Source organism: Rhea americana, unplaced genomic scaffold (genome assembly GCF_003343005.1).
Source record: "Rhea americana isolate MKP2758 unplaced genomic scaffold, rheAme1 scaffold_36, whole genome shotgun sequence".
NCBI classification, from domain to species: domain Eukaryota; kingdom Metazoa; phylum Chordata; class Aves; order Rheiformes; family Rheidae; genus Rhea; species Rhea americana.
In genome coordinates this window covers 72,856-95,558 of record NW_028186490.1, presented here as the reverse complement: position 1 = coordinate 95,558, position 22,703 = coordinate 72,856, and the positions used below count along the sequence as shown (strand labels likewise).

Below are 22,703 nucleotides of genomic sequence, written 5' to 3'. Positions count from 1 at the left end.
TGTGAGTGTAAATCCAACAGAGCAAGCTGAATATGAAAGCTTCATTTTGATAATTGTTCTGTCAGCACACTGTTCTGCTTCTTGAAGAACCAAACGTTAAAGAACTTCTGTGAGGTTGGGTTTTGTCTGTTTTGAGAGACTGTCATTAAAGTCTTGTTTCAGTTTCATCAATCCTGCTCCCTTTCCTTTTATGAATGTCCTGCCTCTTTAGTTAACTGAATTATATTCTTTTTCAAGTCTGTTAGATTCTAACTAGTGTGTTTTAGTCTGGAAAACTGTTAGCATCTTACCTATTCATCTATTTAGTTCATTTAATATCTGGTAAAAGAGAACTTGATTTATCTGTGTGTTCTTCTTTAATGTGTAACTGAGATCATTTGTGGTGTGATGTAGTGATTAAAGCAATCCTTTGTTACCGTATTCAGCGTTGAGGGACAGAATTACACCAGTCTTTTTTGCCTTTTTTTTTTTCTCATCAGCAAGTGGAGTTGCTTTCATAGATGCTCCTTCTCCCAGCTCCTCTGGAAGCTCAGAAAATGTCTCATCTGCAGTCAGCCCTGCTACAGACAGTGGCTTGGAGTTGTCCTCACAGACTGCCTCCAAGGAAGACCTGACAGACTTGGACCAGGTGACTTCTTTGGGACTTAATGCAGGAATGCTTTCTAGTGAGGCCAAAGTCGCTGAACACCAAAATCAGCCTGAACTCCAGGTATGTGGATAACTTGAGGAGAAAAGTTCCAACTCCCAGTCTAACTAATTGTGGATTTAGCATATTATTCATTCTCTTCCCTCTTCCTCCTTGTGCCTGTTAACACTTATTTTGCTTTTTCTTTTTTTCTTTTCAAATGACTATTATCAATGAAGAATGAAAGTCTGAGGGAGGAGAAGATCCAGTCAGCCTCTGTTGAGTCTATCCCTGAGGTACTAGAGGAGTGTACGTCCATAGCAGAACATTCTGACTCTGCCTCTGTTCATGACATGGATTATGTAAATCCCCATGGAGTACGTTTTACTCAGTCTTCCCAAAAAGAAGGTAAGAGGTGGGCAGTATTGCTTAAGTCCTTTCTGCTGGATTGACTGAATAGCAAAGGTCAGAGGGTTGTAATCAGTGGCACAAAGTCTAGTTGGAGGCCAGTAGCTAGCTGTGTCCCTCAGAAGTTAGTACCGGGTGCAATCCTGTTCAACTTGGTCATCAGTGAGCTGGATGAAGAGAGAGAGTGCACCCTCAGCAAGTTTGCTGCTGATACAAAACTGGGAGGAGTGGGTGATACAGCAGAGGGCTGTGCTGCCATTCAGAGAGACTTCAACATACTGGAGAAATTGGCAGAGAGGAACCTCATGAAGTTCAATAAAGGCAAGTGCATGGTTTTGCATCTAGGGAGGAATACACCAGTACAGGCTGGGGACTGACCTGCTGGAGAGCACCTCTGTGGAGAAGGACCTAGGAATACTGGTGGACAACAAGTTGACCAAGAGCCAGGAATGTGCCCTTGTGGCAGGGAAAGCCATGGTATCCTGGGCTGTGTTAGGCAGAGCATGGCCAGCAGGTCAAAGGAGGTGATCTTTCCCCTCTACTCAGCCCTGGTGAGGTTACACCTCAAGTACTGTGTCCAGCTCCTGGCTTCCCAGTACAAGAGAGACAAGGAGCTAATGGAGCAAGTCCAGCAGAGGACTACTAAGATGATTAAGGGACTGGAGCATCTCTCATGTGAGGAAAGACTGAGAGAGCTGGGCCTATTCAGCCTGGAGAAAAGACTGAGGGGGGCTCTTATCAATGTGTATAAATATCAGGAGAGAGAATGTCAAAAGGTGGATGCCTGACTCTACTCAGTCAGGTCTAATGACAGAACAAGAGGCAATGGGCACAAAATGAAATGCAAGAAGTTCCCTCTGAACCTAAGGAAAAACTTTACTGTGAGGGTGACAGAACAAGTTGCCCAGAGGGATACCAGAGTCTCCATCCTTGGATGTATTCAAAAGCCACCTGGACATCGGACACTTGGGCAACGTGCTCTAGGTGACCCTGCTTGAGAAGGGGGATTGGACTAGATGATCTCCTAAGGTCCCTTGCAACCTTAACTGTTCTGTGATTCTGTGCTTTCCACTAATCTGTGCCACCCTCCGCTAACAGGGTGTTAAACTCCTGTTCCTGAACTGGTCTATAATGATTTGATTTGTACCACTTGTTAGCACGAAAAAGCATAAACAAAGTTGTTAGAGTGCTAATGTCTCTTATTTTCCCTCAGGAGCAGCACTGGTCCCCTATGGACTACCATGTATTAGAGAATTATTCCGCTTTCTTATCTCTCTCACTAACCCTAATGACCGCCACAACTCTGATGTGATGATCCATATGGGGCTGCAGCTGCTAACTGTTGCTCTGGAGTCGGCTCCCATTGCAAACTGCCAGTCCCTCTTGGGACTTGTGAAGGAAGAGTTGTGCCGGCACCTGTTTCAAGTGAGTCTGGCTTATGCTAGCATGGGACATGGCACTGACTATTTAGATAATGATTTGGATTAAACAGTCTATTGGAATTTAGTATGCTGAGGTTTGGTAGGTCTCAGTCCTCAAATGAGCTCTCTGCTACATTGCAGTGAGAGTTCTGAATTGCATCAGTGGAACAGTGGTCTTGAGAATACGTATGAGTAACCTGTGTTGCAGGCTTGAGATAATTGTGGTTACCAGCTTAGTTACCAGCTATTAATTGCAGAAGGACCATCTTGAAGGCAGCTCTCCTCTTGAGTTATTTCACCAGTAAAGGGATCTGTGGGCTTACCAAAAGAACAAAGCTGTAATATGAAATCAGTGCTACTTGTAAGCAGTAGGGAAGTAAGTACATTCATTCTCTTTCACAGAAGGACCAAGAGGTTAAATAAGGGATTATTTTCTGAAATACCATTGCTATGTGAAGCCATGGGGGGGATTTGGGGGAGGGACCATGTCACTACTGATAACATGTTATTCTTTGGGGGGGATTTTTTTCTTGTTCAGCTACTGAGTGTTGAACGGCTCAATCTGTATGCAACCTCCCTCAGGGTATGCTTTCTTCTCTTTGAGAGCATGAGAGAGCATCTGAAATTCCAGCTGGAGGTAAGTTTTTGAGTATCACCGAGGGCCTGGTAATAGTTCTTCAGACAAATGCATGCTGCCAAGGCAATAAGATGCAGCCTAAGTACCAGTTTACCTATGTATAAATGCCTCAGTGGTTTATGGGCGGGCTGTGTAAGCCTTTTCTTGTTGAGATAATAAAATGTCTTTGAAACTGATATACAGCCTTCCTCCCACCATTCTTTAGAATGGTAAATCCAGGAATCCAGGTTCACTGAATAGTAGAACCATGTGAAACCTATTTTACAGCCTCCTGCAGAATGAACTACCATTAAATATGGAGTCATATTATGTGGAAAGATGAAGCTCAGATCTCTTTCTGTAGCCCTCAAAGCTATTCACTGTCCTGCTTTCATTTTCCTAAACTGAGCTGTGCTGTGTTTTTACCAGATGTATGTCAAGAAGTTGATGGAAATAATCACTGTGGAAAACCCAAAGATGCCCTATGAAATGAAGGAGATGGCTTTGGAAGCCATAGTTCACCTGTGGCGGATTCCCAGTTTTGCTACTGAGCTCTACATTAACTATGACTGTGACTACTACTGCGCCAACCTCTTCGAGGAGCTCACCAAGCTGCTCTCCAAGGTGCTGAACGGGCCAGCCTTGTGCTACCCCATCGGCCTGGGCTGCCAGGGTAGGAGGGAGGTAGAAAGGGAGGCTGCTGAGTCAGAACAGAGTTAAGCACAGAAGCAGAACTTGGGAGTGGTTGGAAGATTTGGGATGAATAGGTTGCAGAGATGAAAAATGCATTTAACATTTGGAGATAGAAGAGAAGAGATTTAAACTATTAAGTGTATGCTCGAAAGCCTTGTTTGGAAAGTTTTGGGTGTTCTGTTGTGTGCTCTTGGGTTTCCTGGGCAATGAGGGAAACTCCCTTCGTCCATCATGGAGAGGCATGAAAGTTGTCTAATATTTATTTATTTTATTTCCCAGAATGCCTTTCCTGTTTCTGGACAGCTCTATACTGTCCATCTGCTGTCTCTGGAAGCGTTGTTGACAGTGATAGATAGCACAGAGGCACGTTGCCAGGGCAAAGTGCTGAGCAGCACCCATCAGCAAGAGAAGGAAGTTGCCAAACCTAACACAGAAGCTGTGAACAGCAGCAAAGAAACAAGCAATAGTAAGACCCCTTACTTTGATATTTTGATATTAACTCGGTCTTGTGCTAATCCTGCAAATCTCATTTTGGTAGCTCACATAATAAGCTTCTTAAATATATGGTTTTGGTCTTCCATTTGCATGTTTTGTGACTACACACTTATATTTATAGCATGGCTGTCAGAGCAGGGCCCCAGAAAGGCCTGGTCCCTGTGTGAATATCAGAGAGATGCTGTCCACTGTTCCAAGATGATATCATGCCTCTTTTCCTTTTCAGACTCCACATGTTAGAGGACCTAGAGATTTCTTAGGGATGGAATACGCCTAACAACCTTAAGCACAAGAACATTCACTTTTTTGTTAACTTGAAAAAAAGGAATATGCAATTTTAATCTTGTTTTGATTGTTGTTCTGAGTCTTACTTTGTCCAAGTCAACACATGCTCTTTCTTAGAGGAAGAAACTACCTTGTTATGTGCTTGTGGATAAGACTGGACTCTTTTGACCAGCAACTTCTGCAACCAAGATTTATTTGCATCTATTTGAGCATTAATGGGCAGAGTCATTCATGCCCTTACTTCATTTGTATTATTTGTGAAGTGAGATGAATGACTGCCGTGTTTCCTGCTTTGCTGTGCATCACAGTGATGATAAAAATCAAACTAACTCATCTTTCACCCATTGCACAGAAAGAGTGCGGTATCTAGTTTTTGGGCTAAACCTCTACTTAGCACTCATTCTCTACCTGTTCATTTGAATGTACAATATGGTGGAAGTAAAATCTACAGATAATAAAATGTGCCTCTCATGTGAAGCTTCATTTAAATGTCATTTCAAGACTGAGAGGCCCAACAGAAGGATGATATGCTGTGGAGTTCAGGTAGACAAAATACTGAGGAATCACCATTACTGCAGGGAATATAACTCAGTCCTTTGAATAAGCACATACTCAATTCAGAGTGGTCACTTTTCTCTTTTTCTTTTAGAAGCTTTTTTCCCTGGCTTATGAGTCTGTCTATGTATTTTTTGTTTTAACTTCTACAGATAATGAGAGAGTGCTCAGTGAGGGAAAATGTTCTGGTGCAGTTGCTGAGCCAGCTGGGACATGTCCTCCCACCAGTGGATGTCTTATGGCTGACCAGATGAAGCACGGATGCATGGCACTGGAAGGAGGAAGTGAGGCAGGTAATAGTCTATACAGAATGCTGACTCCTACTGAATCTGCTGAGAATGGTCCTGATATTTGCTCTCTGGTTTTAGTGTATCATAAACCCCTATAGCTATTACATGCTTATAATTAGATTAGAAGGAGGTATGTTGTGAGTACTCATTAGCTATATGTGTGATATATGCCTGCTATAGTTAAATTTCTACTGGAAGGGGATTGGGTTTGGTAGGCCACTTTGGGGCAGAGTGTGTAAAATTCATCCTTAGGCTAATGTTTTTAAGGTAATCAAGGGCTGTCCAAAGGATCAGTAATGTAAATAGTCACAATAGCCAGAAAATTAAATCTTGTGGCTGTATGAAATTGTCAGGCCAAGAAGGTACTGTACAATTATTGTGCATAAAATTTGGGGGGAGGAATGTAGTGGTTGGATAGTAGGGGAATCGTGACTACCATTTGCAGGGCAATGCATTGGAGCAAGACTCTGACTGAAAGTTATGAGTTGGGTACTACAGTGGGCTGAGTGCCACTGTGGAGATAGGTTTGGCTGTAATGACCCTTTATCCTTCTAGCTGAGAAAAGTGTCTCCAGGAAGCCTACTCGCTTTTCATGTGTCCTTCCAAGCCCTCAGGAGCTTATGCAGATTAAGAACAAAAAGAAGGTATGATTTGGAATGTACTACAAATATATCTCTGAATGTTCTCCTTATTTCCTCTGCCATGTGGATTTTGCGTGACTAGAAATTTTTGAGTTCCAGTCTGTTGATATGAATTACAGTCGCTCATTGAAAATTCTACTACACTGCAGAGATATGAGTGATTGTTACCTGTTCTGGTTATTTGGTTGTGCTAAGTTAAAAGAGGTGTTGAGGAAATTTCATGGCATAATTTGTGAGCTAGATCCACCTGACTTCTGTCTGGGAAAGTTGTTGGATCTCATTTGCATTATATGGTGATAATCAGGCACCTCCATCAAAAATGAGAGGTTGCCTACTCTTATCAAACCTGTTAGTGGGGAGCATATCAAGAGACCAGTAGTAGAAGTGACGGTTTAGCCAACTATATTTTGTTTATTCTCATCATTGTTTTATCATGAAGATGACTGAAAAGATTATGGCTTGGTTATGGCAAAGCCATTCTTTGTCTGCATGTCTGTTTCTTTGAATCTCGGTAATCCAAGTTACAATGTAAATTCTGTGCAACTTTCCCATTACCTGAGCTGCTTCTAGTCCAAGTATGCTGTTGGTAAAGGTACTCTATGCTGGTGGGTTTGGATTTATCTGCTATCTTGTGTCAAACCTTAAGTATGGCATGCTTGTTCACCTCAGGAAGCAGCGGATGAATTTGTGTAAAGTCTTTATGAGTAACATGGGACAAATTTTTTGTTCACAGATGCTCATGTATAGATTTGGTTTTCTTCATTCAACGTATGTAAGCTAGTTAGAAGGTTATTAAGTGAGATGTTACTAAGTTTCAATATGACAATGACAAATCTATTCTGGAGAGAAATGTGAGTGGCATTGGCAAGTAGGAGGTAAAGGAGCCTGACAATACATTGAACAGATGTATGTCTTTGTTTGAATGATTCATTGGTGGTAAAGAGACAATTTTTTGATGGTATCTGACTGAAAGACTTCCAACTTCTCTCTCCACAGTAGGTGACAGTGTTCTACATTATTGTAAGGGACGGGTGGTCATGTTTTCCTTCAGTGTTTTTGTTTATGTAAGTTTAAGAACTGCAAGAAATCTCTGGCTACTAGCATGCTATTCTGTGCTCTGTGATCCACTGTGGCTGCTTGTGGGTCTGAATGTAGTCTAAAGGATTGGTTTCTCTCAGTCTGCTACAGTACTGAAGAACTTAGTTTCTTCCCTGCAATGTAATGCTGTGGCGGGTAATGGGCAGCATTGACTGCCTCAGCTGCAAGGATGGGGGAAGGTGCTTGGCAGCACAGTCTTCAAATGAACCACTGAGTTTTGGCATTAACTAATTTCTAAGAAATTAGTATTGATGCAATTACTATTTTGTATGCAAGCCTTTGTCTTGCATTAGATCTAGGTTTTGCTAATGGATTTTACATGATAGTCCATTGCTGAGAAGGTAGCTTTTGTAGTACTTCCACTGCTTTAACTGAAGATCTCTAGTAACAGACTCCAGTTTTCCTGTGCTGGAAAACAAGGCTAGGAGAAATCAAGAGCATTGCCAGTGGCTAATCCCTGCAATAGGTGCGATTTTTCATAAAATTACAGGTGGCAGAAAAAGTAAATGGCCTCACACTGCAGCAGAGGGGCAGAAGGAAATCCAAAAGTCTTTGTTAGACTGCCTGGGAAAGATTCTTCCCTGACCGTAAATTTAGTAATGATTTCATCCCAAGTATGTGAACAAGGCGCACAAAACAGCAACTTAAGAATTGTTGATGCTAACATGGCACCAGCATGTTCTATTTCCTTTAACTCTCAAATACCAAAAATTGTCACAGCTGGAAGGGTTAAGGGAAAAAAAAGCTAAATAAAAACAAAAACCAAATTATGCATCAAAGGAAAAGATTTCTTTGTGATTCCAAAGGCAATGAACAAAAGCCCTGAAGCATGGGACTGACATGATTAATGCAGTGTGAACTGCCAGCAGTCTGGTCTCATTCTCAGATGCTCTTGAGAAGTATAACAGATTTGCAGACTACGCTAGGGTTTGTGTTACAGACTTTATTCCTGAATAGATATACAGTCTTTTCAGTCCTGTCGTACTGGGGCAGCACATGTTTATTGTTACGCGCTCATTGCGTCTCTGCACTCCATGCTGTTAGGTATTTCACTGCGGCTTAAGGATGTTCACACAGGCCTGCTTGCAGGGGAGCAAAGAGGGAGGGATGGTGGCTTCTGAGATATGAGACTCCAGGGGAGCTAGTAATCATGGTGGTCACGAATTTAGTTCAGTAGGTCATCACTAGCAGTTTGATGGTAATAGGAGCTAACAGGGAACTGACATTTATTCTGGTGCCTTAGTAAAGTTCATACAGTTGTTTGTGCTTTTGTTTTTTCTGAACACCAGCAGAACCTTCAGTTAACCCTTTCTCGGTCAGTTGTTTTCTTACACTGTGGCTGTGGTACAGTCCTGTTTCTTAAAATAAGAATCAGCAGAGCAGAGTAGCTGACTTCTCTTCAAAACCAAAAATGCACCTGTTCTTCCCAGACCACTGATAACTGTCATGCTGAAGCACCAACTGTTCTGGGGAGCATGTCTTGCTTGCAGAACATTTTCTAGTTCTTAGCTTAGACTTTCACAGCGTTTCTTCCTTGCACCTGCTGAATAAGTGCTGAGGATTCTTACTGTTTATCTCCTGGCAGTGAGGTAAAGTACGAGAGTAAAAGGCGGCTGAGGAACGCATGGAGCAGTGCTGCTGTTGTAACTGCTAGTCTCCTTGCCACATGTTTGGGGTTCATCAGAGACCTTCCTGTACTCTATTTATGTAATAGAGCAGATGGGGCATTTTGAGTAGCAGAGCTAATCACTGAGTGAAACTTCAAAGCTTTTCAAAGTTGGTGGCTCATGCTTGCTCTGTTCTGTATGATTTAATATGGATTCGCTGTGATGACTACAGGTTTTCTAACCTTAGTTAGCCTTCTTACTGGATCACACAGTACAATAAGTTTGATCATGTTAAAGTTAATTTATTTTCTATTGTGCTTTTGGTTCAAATGCCAAAAGCAATCTTATATGCCCCTTTTCGAAATTCTAATTATCAGAATGTCTCCTTCAGCTCCTGATAACTGGCACAGAGCAGTTCAACCAAAAGCCAAAGAAAGGGATACAGTTTCTGCAGGAGAAGAAACTTCTTGCCACCCCTATTGACAACAATGAGGTGGCCAGATGGCTACGGGAAAATCCTCGCCTGGACAAGAAGATGATCGGGGAATTTGTGAGTGACCGTAAAAACATAGACTTGCTGGAGAGCTTTGTGGGGTGAGTATCTTTCTGTTTCCCTTTAATCAGAAAGGGATGCAAGTGCAAAAGTTTAGTGATGCATTAAAGGGAATAGAACAGCAGCTGCTGGAGCCATGGAATCTATATCGCTTGTTTCTCTGTGTACCAGCATACCTTAATACTGTGATCTCTTGCATATGGTTAGCACCTTAGATATCCAAACTTCTTTCTGTAGTTATAGTCTATGTGAAGGCTGCAGAGATGATTACAGATATCATCAACTGTATGACTGTTGGCTTTGTTTTATCGCTTCTACCTGTTACCCATGATATATTTCTTTTTCCTCACCCACATGTCTTTACTATCTGCTGTCTGTGAAATCTGGCATTCTGATAGTGAACCAGGCAAGACTGCAGTCAGTATGTTTATCGTACCTTTCCCATCCTGTTTGATTCTCATTGCTTTTTTGTTCTTCTTGCAGGACTTTCAGCTTCCAAGGTTTAAGACTGGATGAAGCTTTACGACTTTATCTAGAGGCCTTTAGGTTACCAGGAGAGGCCCCTGTAATCCAGAGGCTGTTGGAAGCCTTTACAGAGCATTGGCGGGTGTGTACTTGGTGGGAAGACTGGCTCAAACACTGGGTTGTGCATCTGCTTGCTGTGATGGACCTGTCAGATCAAACTGCCAGTATAAGCTTGCAGGGTCCTGCAGGCAGCAGCTGTTTTGTAGGAGGCAGCGCATGGGTTTCCAGAGTGCTTTTTGAAAACTGGAGCAGAAGCCTGTTTTTTTTTTTTTTTTTTGTTTTGTTTTGTTTTGTTTTGTTTTGTTTTTTTGGTTGGTCAAAGAGATGATTCAGTAGTGCAGGAGGAAAGTGATTCTCTTGGGTCACTGATGTCTTTGTTCCTGTAGGACTGAATTGTGTCTACATTTGCTTTTCAGAAATCAAATGGGTCCCCATTTGCTAACAGCGATGCCTGCTTTGCCCTGGCTTATGCAGTTATTATGCTGAACACTGACCAGCACAACCATAATGTCCGCAAGCAGAATGTTCCAATGACTCTGGAGGTGGGTATTACGAGCATGGGCACTTTTCTTCTCTAGTTTTGGTAGTGATAGTATTTGCTTTTTATATTAGTGACTATCTCTCTTGCTTTTTCCTGTCATTCATCACTCTTGAATACAATAAGTTGGTGTGCAGTAATGGAGTTGAATACAGTTGGAGAGGAGGAATGAGGGAAAGGGGCAGTCTGAAGAAATGCAAGCTAGCAGATAACTTGCCAAGTTAGCCAAGAGGCTTGAATGTGTGAACAAACCAGATCATAAATTGTAGTAGGAGTGAGAAGATTGATCAATAGAAGAAGAGTTGTTGAAGCACTTTGAACCGGTTTGAGTTCAAGCCCTGCCAGTATTCATGCACTGGTAAGGAGATGTTTTTCTAATGTCCAGCCTCAGCTAAGCATGTGTAGCGTTACCTCCGTTCTTTCCCTATGAGCAAAAAGAAGGACTACTGCACACTGCTGTGCCACTAACAATAGCATTTATGGTCCTTGAGCTCTAAAGCTCACTCAGTGAGGAACACAGGAAAATCTGCTTCTGGACCCTGTGAAAGCAAGTGGAATACTGACTGGAGCCAAGCACTTAAAGTGGGAGATGTTAAAAAAGTTACCTTGGTGTTGATTTTAATATTTTCAGGAGTTTCGGAAGAACCTGAAGGGTGTGAATGGAGGCAAAGACTTTGAACAGGACATATTGGAAGACATGTACCATGCCATCAAGTAAGATTCAACCTGTCATTGTTTCCTTTGTGTGCAGAGAGCAAGTCAGAGCTATTTGGTGTGTAAGAGCTCTGGAAAATACTAAGAGGGCAGTCATGTGCCACTTTCCCTCAGACTAGCTTCCAGCCCTATAAGGGGGTGTGGTAGCAAGCAGGCCATGGAAGGTAGAATGTTTCAGGACCTGGCAAAGTGACTCCAGAGCAAGTATTGCTTACACTTTTGGATCATCTTATGAAAGGGTCTAAATGTTAAGTTTGGCTCAGAATGAGAAATCTAATCTTCCTGCATTACTCTCTTGTAGAAATGATGAGATAGTGATGCCAGAAGAACAGACAGGCCTGGTGAAGGAAAACTATATCTGGAATGTCCTGCTGCATCGTGGTGCCACTGATGAGGGAATATTTCTCCATGTGCCTCCTGGAAGCTATGACCATGATCTCTTCACCATGACATGGGGACCAACCATTGCAGCCCTTTCCTATGTTTTTGACAAGAGCTTAGAAGAAACAATCATCCAGAAGGCTATCTCTGGTTTCAGGTAACTCTCACACTGATGAGGCTCAGAAAGATTTCAGTCTGGCTAGTGTATCATGTCTGTCTGCTAGAAAGATCGCAGTGAATATTAACCATTACTTTTTCCTACAGTTGAAGGGCATTTTCTTGTGACCTACAGTCCTCTGATTTTGTTCAAGTATTTCTAGTGATTCATTTCATCTAGGCCTCTCTTGGTGGCACTGACTGTTTGGCCACTCCTAACTGGCGCAGTGGTGCTGGCAGAATCCCTGTATATCAGCAAAATCTCTCATGAATGGAGCCATAGCTGTGACTGAATGGGATGGGGATGTTTTTTTGTACTATCGGTATTCAGAAATCTTGCTATCTATTAAAAACCCCATTAGAATGATCTTTGGTCACGCTTGAATTCAAACCAGAACATGCCTTTAAGCATAGCTTTAAAGGTCTGTTAATATACTACAGTAGCCAGGATCTCTTGGAAACTAGAACTTCAACACTACTGCCAATCTTAGAAACTCTCCTTTATGTCAAGACATGAAATTAGGGGTATCTCAGCTGCGGGAGGCCTGTCTGTTTGGACTTTCCTTCTGGAAGTGATCCCTGAATCAGCACAGGAAATTATTAAGGTCCTGGGATCTCAGTGGACCTGATGATGGGGATTTTGATTTCCTGAGGGAGACTGCTGTACATTAACATTCATTATAAGTGAGTGGAGAGGAAGGTCTGAGATCTTAAGGTGAAGAGGTTATCTGACTTGCTGTTCTGCAGAGAAAAGTGCCTGTGCTATGTTGTAACATTGTTTCTTGTGCGCCCCCTAGGAAATGTGCAACGATTTCTGCTCGCTATGGCCTGAGTGATGTGTTTGACAACCTCATAATTTCTCTCTGCAAGTTTACAGCCCTCAGCAGCGAGGTAAGATTGCAAGGAGGGGAAAGAAGCTTAGCTCCTAGCATGTTGGAGCTTGCTCTGTCTGTTACGCAGTGGTTTGTTGTTGTTGTTGTTGTTGTTTTTTGTTGGTTTTTTTAGTTATTGCAGTATCTGTAGATATCTATTCCCCTGCCCAGAGTTTCAGGAGGGAGGTAAAGTAGGGCTTCCATAATACAGACTTAAATACATCAGTTTCCTTCTACTTGTTGCATAGGTGCCAGTTTGTGCAGAACAGAATACCATGATGTATAAATGTGTATTTTATCTACTTGGTCTCAGGAAACTTAAATCTCACAGTGATCAAGGTAGTAGTCATCCACAATCTCAAGCAAGTTTATGCATTTCAGTTATTAGATATTTAATTATAGGGCTTGTACAATGTCAAGAGGAACTGTTTTGTGACAGAATTTTCCAAAGTGTGAAGGCTGTGCATCTACCTAACATAAAGCTAGCTCTGGATAGTCACTTGTTGTCCAGAGTCTGGAATCTGGTAATAAGATCAGCAGAGTTGGCCCAACTTCTGCCAAACACTGAAGACTGTGTGTGTGAATTGTACTGTGAGAATAAATTCATCATAGGGTCATTGATGTAAGCTTTTTTTTCCCCGAAGTCGTTTATGTAGTGTAGTATCAGCCTGTTCTATCCAAAGTGTTTGATAGATAGTAGCAGGTCAAGCTGCGTGCTAGGAGGAAAAAAGTAACCCCTTTCAAAGGGCGGAAGTCGCAAAGAAATGCACAGCATTGTTTTGAGAAACTACACAAGACCCATAATGAACAGAATAGCATGCAGACATACAAAAAGGGAAACAATCATTCAAGACTTAAAGCGTGGGAGTAAAAAGATCAAGAGAAGTGATTTTTGAAATCCCTTAAAAGGATAGAAGGAAGAGAGAAATGATTCTGTGAATTAATTCAGTTAACAGAATTAGGCTACTCTGAAACCAAAAATTCTTTTATAAGGAAATTTAACTATCTGGACTGCATGTTTTATGTCACTTGCATCCTGGCACTGGTAGCAGTGAAAGAGTACCTGTCTGGCTATTAAAAGACAAAGAAATCCCAAATGATGGGATTACTTTAGATTCCCTCTTCCTCTGCAGCTTACAACAGTAAAGATAAAATACTTGATCTTCTCCAGGCATAGCAGACCTTGAGACTTCCAAAAGATAATACAAGCAGAAGAATGTCTGCCATGAAACAAATGCTTCTTCTCTATAAATCTGTGTCAAACAACTAGACTAAGCTCTCAGGCACCACCTATTGCCAGCTGCATCCCATCTAGTTGTGAGACTGGACTCTGGAGCCAGCCTTAGGTCTGTGTAAATTAAGCAAGTATGTCTCTGGTGATGATGTAGAATCAGGGACTTCTGGATATGAATAGTTCTTATCTTTGGCTGGATTCCAAGTACACCCATTACATTCTGCTGCTGTGAATTCCTGTAAAGCTTGGAGACAGCAGAGGAATCACAGAGTCACGGAACGGTTGAGACTGGAAGGGGACCACTGGAGATAATCTAATGCAACCTCCCTTACTCAAGTAGGGTCACCTAAAGCACATTGCCCAGGACCTTATCCAGACAGCTTTTGGGTATCTCCAAGAATATGACAGCTGAACAAATATTTGAGACTCGGTATGGTGGAAGGGAAGAAGGGGGGCTGTCCTCAGGGGCTGAGGAGACAAAACAAAGAGCAACTGCTAGAAAGCAAGAAAGAACATTAGCTGCTAGTCCCTTCTCAAGTTAGATCATCCTAGTGTTCAGGCGTTCTCTCTGAGTACTACACTTGTTATGCGTGGCCACCTCAACTGAAAGGGGAGGAATGGGAAGGAATATGGAGGGAGTTAAGAAGAGCAAGTGTCTTGATTCTTGATTCGCAGTTAAGATACAGATTGATTCTATGTCTAAGTAGTAGCAAAACCCCTATGTGTTCTGATGATGGTTGTTGCAGCTTGTTGCCATACTACAAAACTAGGGATATGGCTATTTGCACGACAAGAGTCCAGTGATATATGGGTTCATGTGATTTTGCCATAGCAACAATGAGGAAAAAAACAAATCGGTTGTCACACTTTTGCCAAGCTTCCAGCCTGGCACTTCTTATGCATTTCACCCTTAGATCAAAGACCCATTTTGATCCTAGCACTGCCAGCAGTTTGGCTGAAGCAAGGACTAGTTTACAAGACGGCTGTTGAGTGAAGGAATTGCCAGATGGGACACATCTATTTTCTAGTCTTAAGATCGGAGATTTGAAGAGACACATATCCAGTCCTTCCTATCTTTTATGTTCTCTCATCTTCTTTTTAATGAAGGAATGGTTTTTGTCCATGTAAGCAAGAGAATAGCAAAGTCCATCTCTTACCAAAAGAAGCATTGTAATAAGCTTAAGCAACTCTGTAGAAATATGGAGCTTATTATTATGTCTGATTCTAGTTCACATAGTTGCTGGGATTTTTTTGGTTTTGGGTAGGTTTTTTGGCAGCATATATTTGGTTCATTTAAATATTTTTAGGATTTTTTTGTATTTTGAATAGTTGTGGGTATATTGAACAGGTTATGGAGGAATTGTGGTCCAACAATTGTTGCCAGAGACTGTATGTCAAGATTCATGACTTCTGCTTCAAACCTGACTGTTAATTAGTGGTGAGAATAGCTTTGTAAGTCGCTAATAGTTTTTGCTATAGTTTCCACACTACCATTAGAGAAGGAATAATTGCTGCCTCCTAGAGGAGCTGTGATACTGAATAAAGCCTTTTTGTAGAAGGCTTGGATCCTGAAATGAGTTCCCATAGTACAATAAATCAGTGTTAGCGAGTTTTCAGCAAGCACTTTCAGCATGCTCTGTATCATTGTCATTCTTAGCAAGCTACGTCTGGGTCTCTCACTGATTCAACTTGTATCACATAAGCCACCTTGTCTTCATTTTTCTGCAGAATATGAACTAAGGAGTCCACAGCGTTTTACAGAGTTGTTTTCCTTCCCATAACCAATTCTGAACAGTCTGCCCTAATTTGTGTTGAAAAAGAAACATCTCTTGCTGACTGACTGCCACCCCTTTTTCTTTCCTGCAGTCTATTGAGAACCTGCCCACTGTTTTTGGAAGTAATCCCAAGGCCCATATTGCAGCGAAAACTGTGTTTCACTTGGCCCAAAGCCACGGTGACATTCTGCGGGAGGGCTGGAAAAACATCATAGAAGCCATGTTACAGCTTTTCCGAGCAGAGCTGCTGCCCAAGGCCATGGTGGAGGTAACAACAGCCAGCTCATGGCTAATTGAAGATGGGAGTGGGAAGCTGGCCTTGCAGAGAGCCAGTCCAAAGGGGAGGAGTGTTCTCAGGCAAAGGCCTGGCTTTGGTAGAGTGTGTACAAGGCAAGAAAGCCTGCAAAGGGCTCAACGCCTGAGTTACCTGTAGGCCCCAGCTTCTCTCACAGGGTTATTTTTTTTCTTGTTTTTATTGAGTTTGAGAAATGCCAGCATTCGTTTTATATTAGCAGATTTTGACTGTTGTGCACAAAGGCATGTGACATAGGTATGAAGTGTTAGAATACAGTGCAGGCATTGCCGAACGTGAGGCACACTTGATTAAAGGGGGCGTGCCTGTGTGAGAGAGTTGGTTGGAAATGCATGGGAATCGGGGTATAGCATTTTAGCATTAAGTGAAATGTAACAAAATGCAACAAAAACAGGTTATAAAGAAGTAGGCAGTTGAACATATACATGTTCTGGTCTGTCTTCAAGGTCGAAGACTTTGTGGATCCCAATGGCAAAATCTCTCTGCAGCGTGAGGAGACACCATCTAACCGGTGAGTGGTGCAGATGGCCCAGGAAGGTGTTTTCTGATTTCTTTTTTTGTTTGTTTTGTTTTGTTTTAATAATAATACTGGAGAATAAAATATATGACTTTTTGTGGTCTTGCTGATCCTAGTGTCTTCTAATTGCAGTGGAGAATCTACAGTGCTGAGTTTTGTTAGTTGGCTCACCCTCAGTGGCACAGAGCAATCTGGTATGAGAGGGCCATCTACAGAGACACAGGAGGCAAAGCGAACAGCTATGGAGTGCATAAAGGTAATGCGTAGGCCATAGAAGAATCTGCTTTTGTACATAGTAACAGTCCTGTTTAGATAATATGCTCCAGTCCGTAGGCATACGGGCCCTTTCTAAGGGGCAAGGAGCTATCTGTTAATCTGCCTAGCAGTGTAGGGGTAATTGGTCCTAACTGAGTGAACTAGCTGGCATGAGTTTTCCTCCAGGTTAGAGTGCTGAAGCCACTCTCCGTGTTCCTGAAAACGAGCTGTGATTCTGGAGGGATTTGTTCGTATGCCTTCCCCACCCCCAAACACACAGTCCTCTTTTCTGTCTTTTGCAGCAATGTGATCCTGAGAAGTTGATCACAGAAAGCAAGTTCCTCCAACTCGAGTCCCTCCAGGAGCTCATGAAGGTGAGAGATACTGAGCAAGGGACAGGACTAGTGATGGGAAAGCTATGCTGTGTGTGATCATGGATATGTGCTGTGTGCTCACTAGCTCCTCTGCCTCATAGGAGGTATTGGACTTGCTCCGTATTTGAAGCTAGTCGTTAGTTCAGCTGTTACATGTAGCTTCTGTGAAGGAAGCCACAATTGTTTTAGTAGCAGAGAAAAACACTAATTTGTGGAACACATCCTAACTTAGGGAGGTCAGGGTAAGTGTCTGAAAATATTTGTAGTCCTGTGTAGGAGCTTAAGTTGTAAGTTGTGCTTTTCACCTTTTCTGGTGTTCTGTATGCCTAATGAGGCATTGGAAAAGGCCAGTTTAGATGCAGGAGCAGTGCAGAAATATTTGACCCTGTTCTTCGAAGTAGTGTGGTACCTGTCTTGTCTGCTGTATAATAAAGCTGGACTCACTGGGCTAGAGAAACTCATCTCCCTGGGGTAGGATGGTTACTTACCTGATGCTCTTGGTAGCTCCTCAGGCTGATGTGGAGTTTGAGATTCTGCAGGCTGTGGTATGAATATCTGCCAGCGACTGACTGGAAGCTTCTTGGCATGTTGCAGGGAAACCACTTCCAAAAGCCAATAGTGCGGTGCAGCCCTGTCGGTGATGCTGCGTGGGTTGGCAGTGTGCTGCCTAATTGCATAGCACTTCAAAGCTGAAGCACCTTTCCCTCCAGACTTTTGTAGTTTCAGTTCACTGGCTTCATCACAGTTCATCTGGGCCCATGACACTGTTAAGACTTTTGCTAAAACAAAGGAAAGGTTTATTTATTAAGGCTTACTCCAGAGGTTCAGAAGAGCAGGTACTGAGTTTCAGAATAAAGATTATAGGTGAATAATTTTTCCTTGAAGAAGAATAATTTAAACAGTTAAGCCAGAACTTGCTACTTAGCTCAAACAAAGACCGTACATTGCTGGTCCACCCGGAGAAGTGTTGACTCAGTTTGCATATGCCATGCCTGCCACGTCAATTTTGGATGAATATTTTGCATAACAAGGGACTCTTGTTATGCATCCCTTCATCTGTGAGCTGATAGCTTGAGAAGGACACCTCCAATATTTGTAGTTCTTCCTGGGTTTGTCTGCCTTTTCTTCACATTTTGTTAGCAAGAAGCTGCTGGGCTTCCAGATTCTTCCCCGTAAGAGAGACTTCATCATAGTTTAATATCTTAAGTTCATAATGCAGTTTGTCTAATAAAAAAGTATAATTTTCCATATATTTAGCTTAGCACCTAGCTTTCAGTGCATTTTTGATAGACTACACATGACCTTCTCAGGCACTGGAGTGCAGCTTTATTTAAATTCTGAGCATGCTGTTGGATCTCACTGATGCTTTTGGGAGATTGTGGGTCACAAATGATTCCTGGCTTTTCTAGGCTCTAATCTCTGTGGCTCCTGATGAGGAGACATATGATGAAGAGGATGCTGCTTTCTGCTTGGAGATGCTTCTGAGGATTGTACTGGAGAACAGGTAAGACCTTGAAATACATGCAGATTCCCTGTTACGTCTTTCCTTTACTGTAGCTGTTGCCTAGGTCCAGGGACTGAGTTTCTTATGTGCTTGCTTTGCCAGCTTAAGCAGCATGTGGTTGTAATTTCAGGGCTTAGCAATTCCACTTCAGCATGTGTAAACAGAGAGACTATTCACCCATGAATTATTGCTTTATACCCTGAGATTTGGAGAACACAAACTGAACTCCAGAGGGAGAATGGGTTCTCCCACCTAGTTGCTCCATGAATAATGAAGTAAATAAAAAGAAGCTCGTGGGCCTTGTTATTTCTGTGACTGCTAGTATATGTCTCTGCTCAAGCTTTTCATTGAAGTGATGAAATAGTAGGTTGTCTGTAGTTCTGGTAGAGGTAGCTGGATCCGGCTTGTCTCATCTCCTTTCATTCTGCCCTTTCCCTTCTCCTTGTTGTGGCTAGGGACCGTGTGACCTCTGTATGGCAGACTGTTCGAGACCACCTCTATCATCTCTGCGTTAATGCGGTGGAGTTCTGCTTCCTGGTGGAGAGGGCAGTGGTAGGGCTGCTGAGACTGGCAATTCGGCTTCTTCGTCGGGAAGAAATCAGTGCACAGGTAGGGGATTTATGAAGGGCAGTCACTGGGTTTGTGACTACGCTTGGTAACCTAGGAAACCAAATGCTGTTGTACAGACCCACATTTAACCTCTGTACTGCAGATGACAACAGAACAGCAGTTGTAAATAGTATTAAACAAATGAAGGGGACTTTGTTGAATGGAGTGCAAGTAATAGGATCTTTTATTCTTGATGTCTCCCTCCCTGGCCAGGTTCTCCTCTCATTACGTATCTTGCTCATGATGAAGCCAAATGTGCTTTCCAGAGTTAGCCATGAGGTTGCCTACGGCCTCCATGAACTCTTGAAGACCAATGCTGCCAACATTCACGCTGGGGATGACTGGTACACACTCTTCACCCTCCTGGAGTGTATTGGGTCTGGAGTGAAGCCGCCTGCAGCCCTGCAGGTTACAGCAAGGGCAGATAATGACACAGGTAAGACAGGCCAGCTTTTGCTAGGAAATCTGATGCCCTGCCTGCCAGATAAGCAGCTGCTTCTTCAAGCTTTTCAATTAGCAAAGGGCACTGCAAGAAAACAAAGCTGATATTAAACTACATTAGCAGGATTAAAGACCAGCACCTGCTGTTCATTCGTACCCCACAGTCTGTCCCTGTCTCTACTCTGCCATCTCTTCCTACTCCCTGAGCAGCAATCCAGGTGCTAGTCCCTGGGGGAGCAGTGGGAGGAAAACTGATATCAGTTGTAGCAGCTGAAGAAAGTCTTTGCTCTGCCGAAAGACTATTTTCTGGTAGTTGTGGTCTGGTGCCATGGGTAATACAGCCTTAATCTCTCGTCTGGGTGTGTAATGTAAACCCAGCTGTTGTTTCTGTCATGCTTGTTTCTCTTGTGAGGCTGACTCCTTTCGATCTCCTTTTTAAGGATCTTACACAGAGAGTTGTCTTTTAAACTTTTCAAATCCGTTTGTGTTTAGAGTGCCCGAGCCATTGTCCCAAGACCAACCCACTGTTTCCCACTTCTCTTGACTGTATTAAAGACTGTCCTTTCAGCAAAGTCTGTTTGTGTTCCCCTTCAGCTGGCAGTGTGTTTGAGGTTGACAGCCTCAGACTTTTAAAGGAAACACTGAAAACTTTTCTAGAGGATTTCATTTTTCTCTCTACTTTTCTAGACCCAGCTTGCTAGGTCCTGGTGCTTTGTGCTGGCTAGCTTGGGGAAACCTAACCTTGCGAAACTAGGAAGGTCAAACCCATATGGCCTTTGCCTTTTGGGGCTAATGCTGGGCTGTTTTCTCTCTGCTCTTCTTTACTGCTTTCATCTTTGCTGGTTGAGCAAACTACTTGACTGTGGCACGTTGCAGAATCAGAACATTATTTCTCACTATCTCTTTCAGAAAATGTTTAATGTGCTGTGCTTACAGCAAGTCTTTTTTCCTCATGAATTTCTAGATATTGTTGAATCATGGAGAAAATAAATTTGTTGCTTCTAAATCAAATTGTGTCAGTGGCTTAAATTTGGCCCTTGAAGAGATTTCTCTGCTTGCCATATGTGAAATTTAAGGTTACCCTAAAGTTCAGGGAAAGGAGATCTGACAGATGTGAAACATGCTAATGTTGATTGCTATCCATGAGAAGAACTTTATCAGTATTAGTGTGAAGTCCTCTAAGTGACCTCAGAGGCCCGATCTAGTTCCTGTCATTCTATGTTGCACTTTTGGAGTTGCCCTGGTTCAGCCTAGGAACTACTGGAGGTCCTAAAGTGCATAGTACATCTGATTCTTCTGCCAGAGTGAAAACGTTGGACTTTCTGCTATTTAAAAGCTACAGTCAGGGACAAGTAACATGGCAGAGGACTGTATGTCCCCTCCCCCTAAACGGGAAAGCCAAATATACCTAATGGGAAGAAACATTCTTGCCATTTTCTATGCGTGCTGCTGTGATAGTTATCCTTCCTCTCCCAATAGGAGAGGTCTGGCCCAGTTGCTTCCAGTACCAACTGGTAGTTCTCAGCTGACTCTGATCGGAGTGATCAATATTGGTTCTCCATTATTCCTGCAGCTCTTCACTGGAGTTCTTGATTTGGCTTTGGTCTTAAACCCTTGCCTTGTGTCTTGAAGGTGCTCAGTCAGACAGTGAGGTCTCCTCTTCCTACCACCCAAGTGATACAAGCCTGGACCGTGGCTACACCTCTGATTCTGAGGTTTACACAGACCATGGGAAGCAAGGCAAGATGCATCGCTCAGTGACAGATGTGGATATGATGAACAGTGGCTGGCTAGTGGTGAGTAACGGATGGGCCTTTGGTGCCTGAAATAGACTATTCCTAGTGTGAATGTAGGAAGAGGATGCAGTAGAGAAAGAAAAAAAAAAGACAACAAAAAAGAGAACTAAGATGAATGGACAATGTAAATGGAGAATGGGGAAGAGATGCAAATGGAGAGCAGTAGGTTTAGGAGGCAAGTGTGGAAGAAAAAGAAATGAATCCTGATTAAGCAGTATCACATGTTGGTTTCAAAATAAAGGCTCTCCAGCATGCGCATGATGTGATACTTGTTACATTTTCCTCTCCTGCTGCCCTCTTGCTGTGCCTTGCAGGTGGGGAAGGATGACATTGACACCTCCAGACCCAGTGCTGGGCTCAACAGGCTGGGGCCATCTCCTCTCGTCAATCAGTACAGCCTGACTGTGGGACTGGACTTGGGCCCTCATGATACAAAGTCTCTCATGAAGTGCGTGGAGTCCCTGTCCTTCATCGTGCGAGATGCTGCCCATGTGACACCTGAGAACTTCGAGCTCTGTGTCAAAACCATCCGCATCTTTGTGGAGGCGAGCTTGAATGGGGGTGAGGTGGTCCTTAGTTTCACAGTTAAGATTAGACTTGGGGTAGGCCAGGCAGTAAGCAGGGATGTGTGAAGTACACTGCCAGAGAATAAATTCTCCATTTCTGGAAGATGGTCCCCTGTGAGAATAATTTTCTGGCTCCTGCAAGCAGGAGGGACCTTATTCTTATCCCTGTCTCTGGGATGGAGGGGAGGCCTGTGGTTGACACTTGTCTACATGGAGGAAGCAGTATCAGCAGGGATCATGATTTCCTGTTTTTGCAGAAGGCTGGTCCTGAGGGGTTCTGGTTATGTCTTCAAGTGGGTAGCTTTCACTTTACAGGACAAGGCTTCTATTGAGCATATCAGAAGGTGATTGCTATGTGGACTGAAAGGCAAAACATTTTGTGGTGGGGCATGTACGTGATAGTTGCTGCCTTTGAATTCCTAGGCTACAAGTCCCAGGAGAAGAGGGGGAAGAGCCACAGGTATGATAGTAAATCCAACCGGTTAAAAAAAAAGCCAAAGGAGAGCTCCATGCGGCGATCACGGGCCTCGAGCCAGCACCAGGCCCATGCACACAGTGATGAGGAAGAGGATGAGAGCGTCCCTGCCAGCTACCACACTGTGTCTTTACAGGTTAGTCAGGACGTAAGTATAGCAAGGATTTCCTCCTTTCCTTTCCCATACTCAGGGCCTGGCTAGGGAGCATTCATTTAAATTCTCCATGGTAGAGAGGGGAGGTTGCATCCTGGGTTATTGGCTGCTGGGTGGCAAAGGGTGGGTCTGGTGACAGTGGCTGCTTTGGGAGCAAGAGAGGAAGAGTATGATTTGGACCGGAGGAAGCAGAAGAGCAATGTGGGGAGGAGTCCTT

The 22,703-nt window shown here is 43.1% G+C and overlaps 1 protein-coding gene across 3 annotated transcripts in view; it reads left to right on the top strand.

The window, feature by feature from the left end:
- GBF1 (golgi brefeldin A resistant guanine nucleotide exchange factor 1) overlaps nt 1-22,703 on the top strand; it is a 110,536-nt gene that overhangs the window by 82,264 nt on the left and 5,569 nt on the right. For 2 of the 3 annotated variants that reach the window (XM_085312186.1, XM_085312184.1), the window contains 24 exons: nt 480-709; nt 865-1,033; nt 2,247-2,458; nt 2,993-3,091; nt 3,500-3,694; nt 4,043-4,229; nt 5,251-5,391; nt 5,944-6,032; nt 9,126-9,328; nt 9,771-9,894; nt 10,229-10,354; nt 10,982-11,064; nt 11,366-11,602; nt 12,399-12,492; nt 15,574-15,750; nt 16,242-16,306; nt 16,445-16,568; nt 16,870-16,941; nt 18,351-18,445; nt 18,901-19,054; nt 19,268-19,490; nt 21,128-21,291; nt 21,606-21,852; nt 22,281-22,480. In XM_085312186.1, coding sequence (XP_085168312.1) covers nt 480-709; nt 865-1,033; nt 2,247-2,458; nt 2,993-3,091; nt 3,500-3,694; nt 4,043-4,229; nt 5,251-5,391; nt 5,944-6,032; nt 9,126-9,328; nt 9,771-9,894; nt 10,229-10,354; nt 10,982-11,064; nt 11,366-11,602; nt 12,399-12,492; nt 15,574-15,750; nt 16,242-16,306; nt 16,445-16,568; nt 16,870-16,941; nt 18,351-18,445; nt 18,901-19,054; nt 19,268-19,490; nt 21,128-21,291; nt 21,606-21,852; nt 22,281-22,480 — 3,710 coding nt within the window. The remainder of the gene's footprint in view (nt 1-479; nt 710-864; nt 1,034-2,246; nt 2,459-2,992; nt 3,092-3,499; nt 3,695-4,042; nt 4,230-5,250; nt 5,392-5,943; nt 6,033-9,125; nt 9,329-9,770; nt 9,895-10,228; nt 10,355-10,981; nt 11,065-11,365; nt 11,603-12,398; nt 12,493-15,573; nt 15,751-16,241; nt 16,307-16,444; nt 16,569-16,869; nt 16,942-18,350; nt 18,446-18,900; nt 19,055-19,267; nt 19,491-21,127; nt 21,292-21,605; nt 21,853-22,280; nt 22,481-22,703) is intronic. The other variant, XM_085312185.1, reaches the window with a different exon arrangement.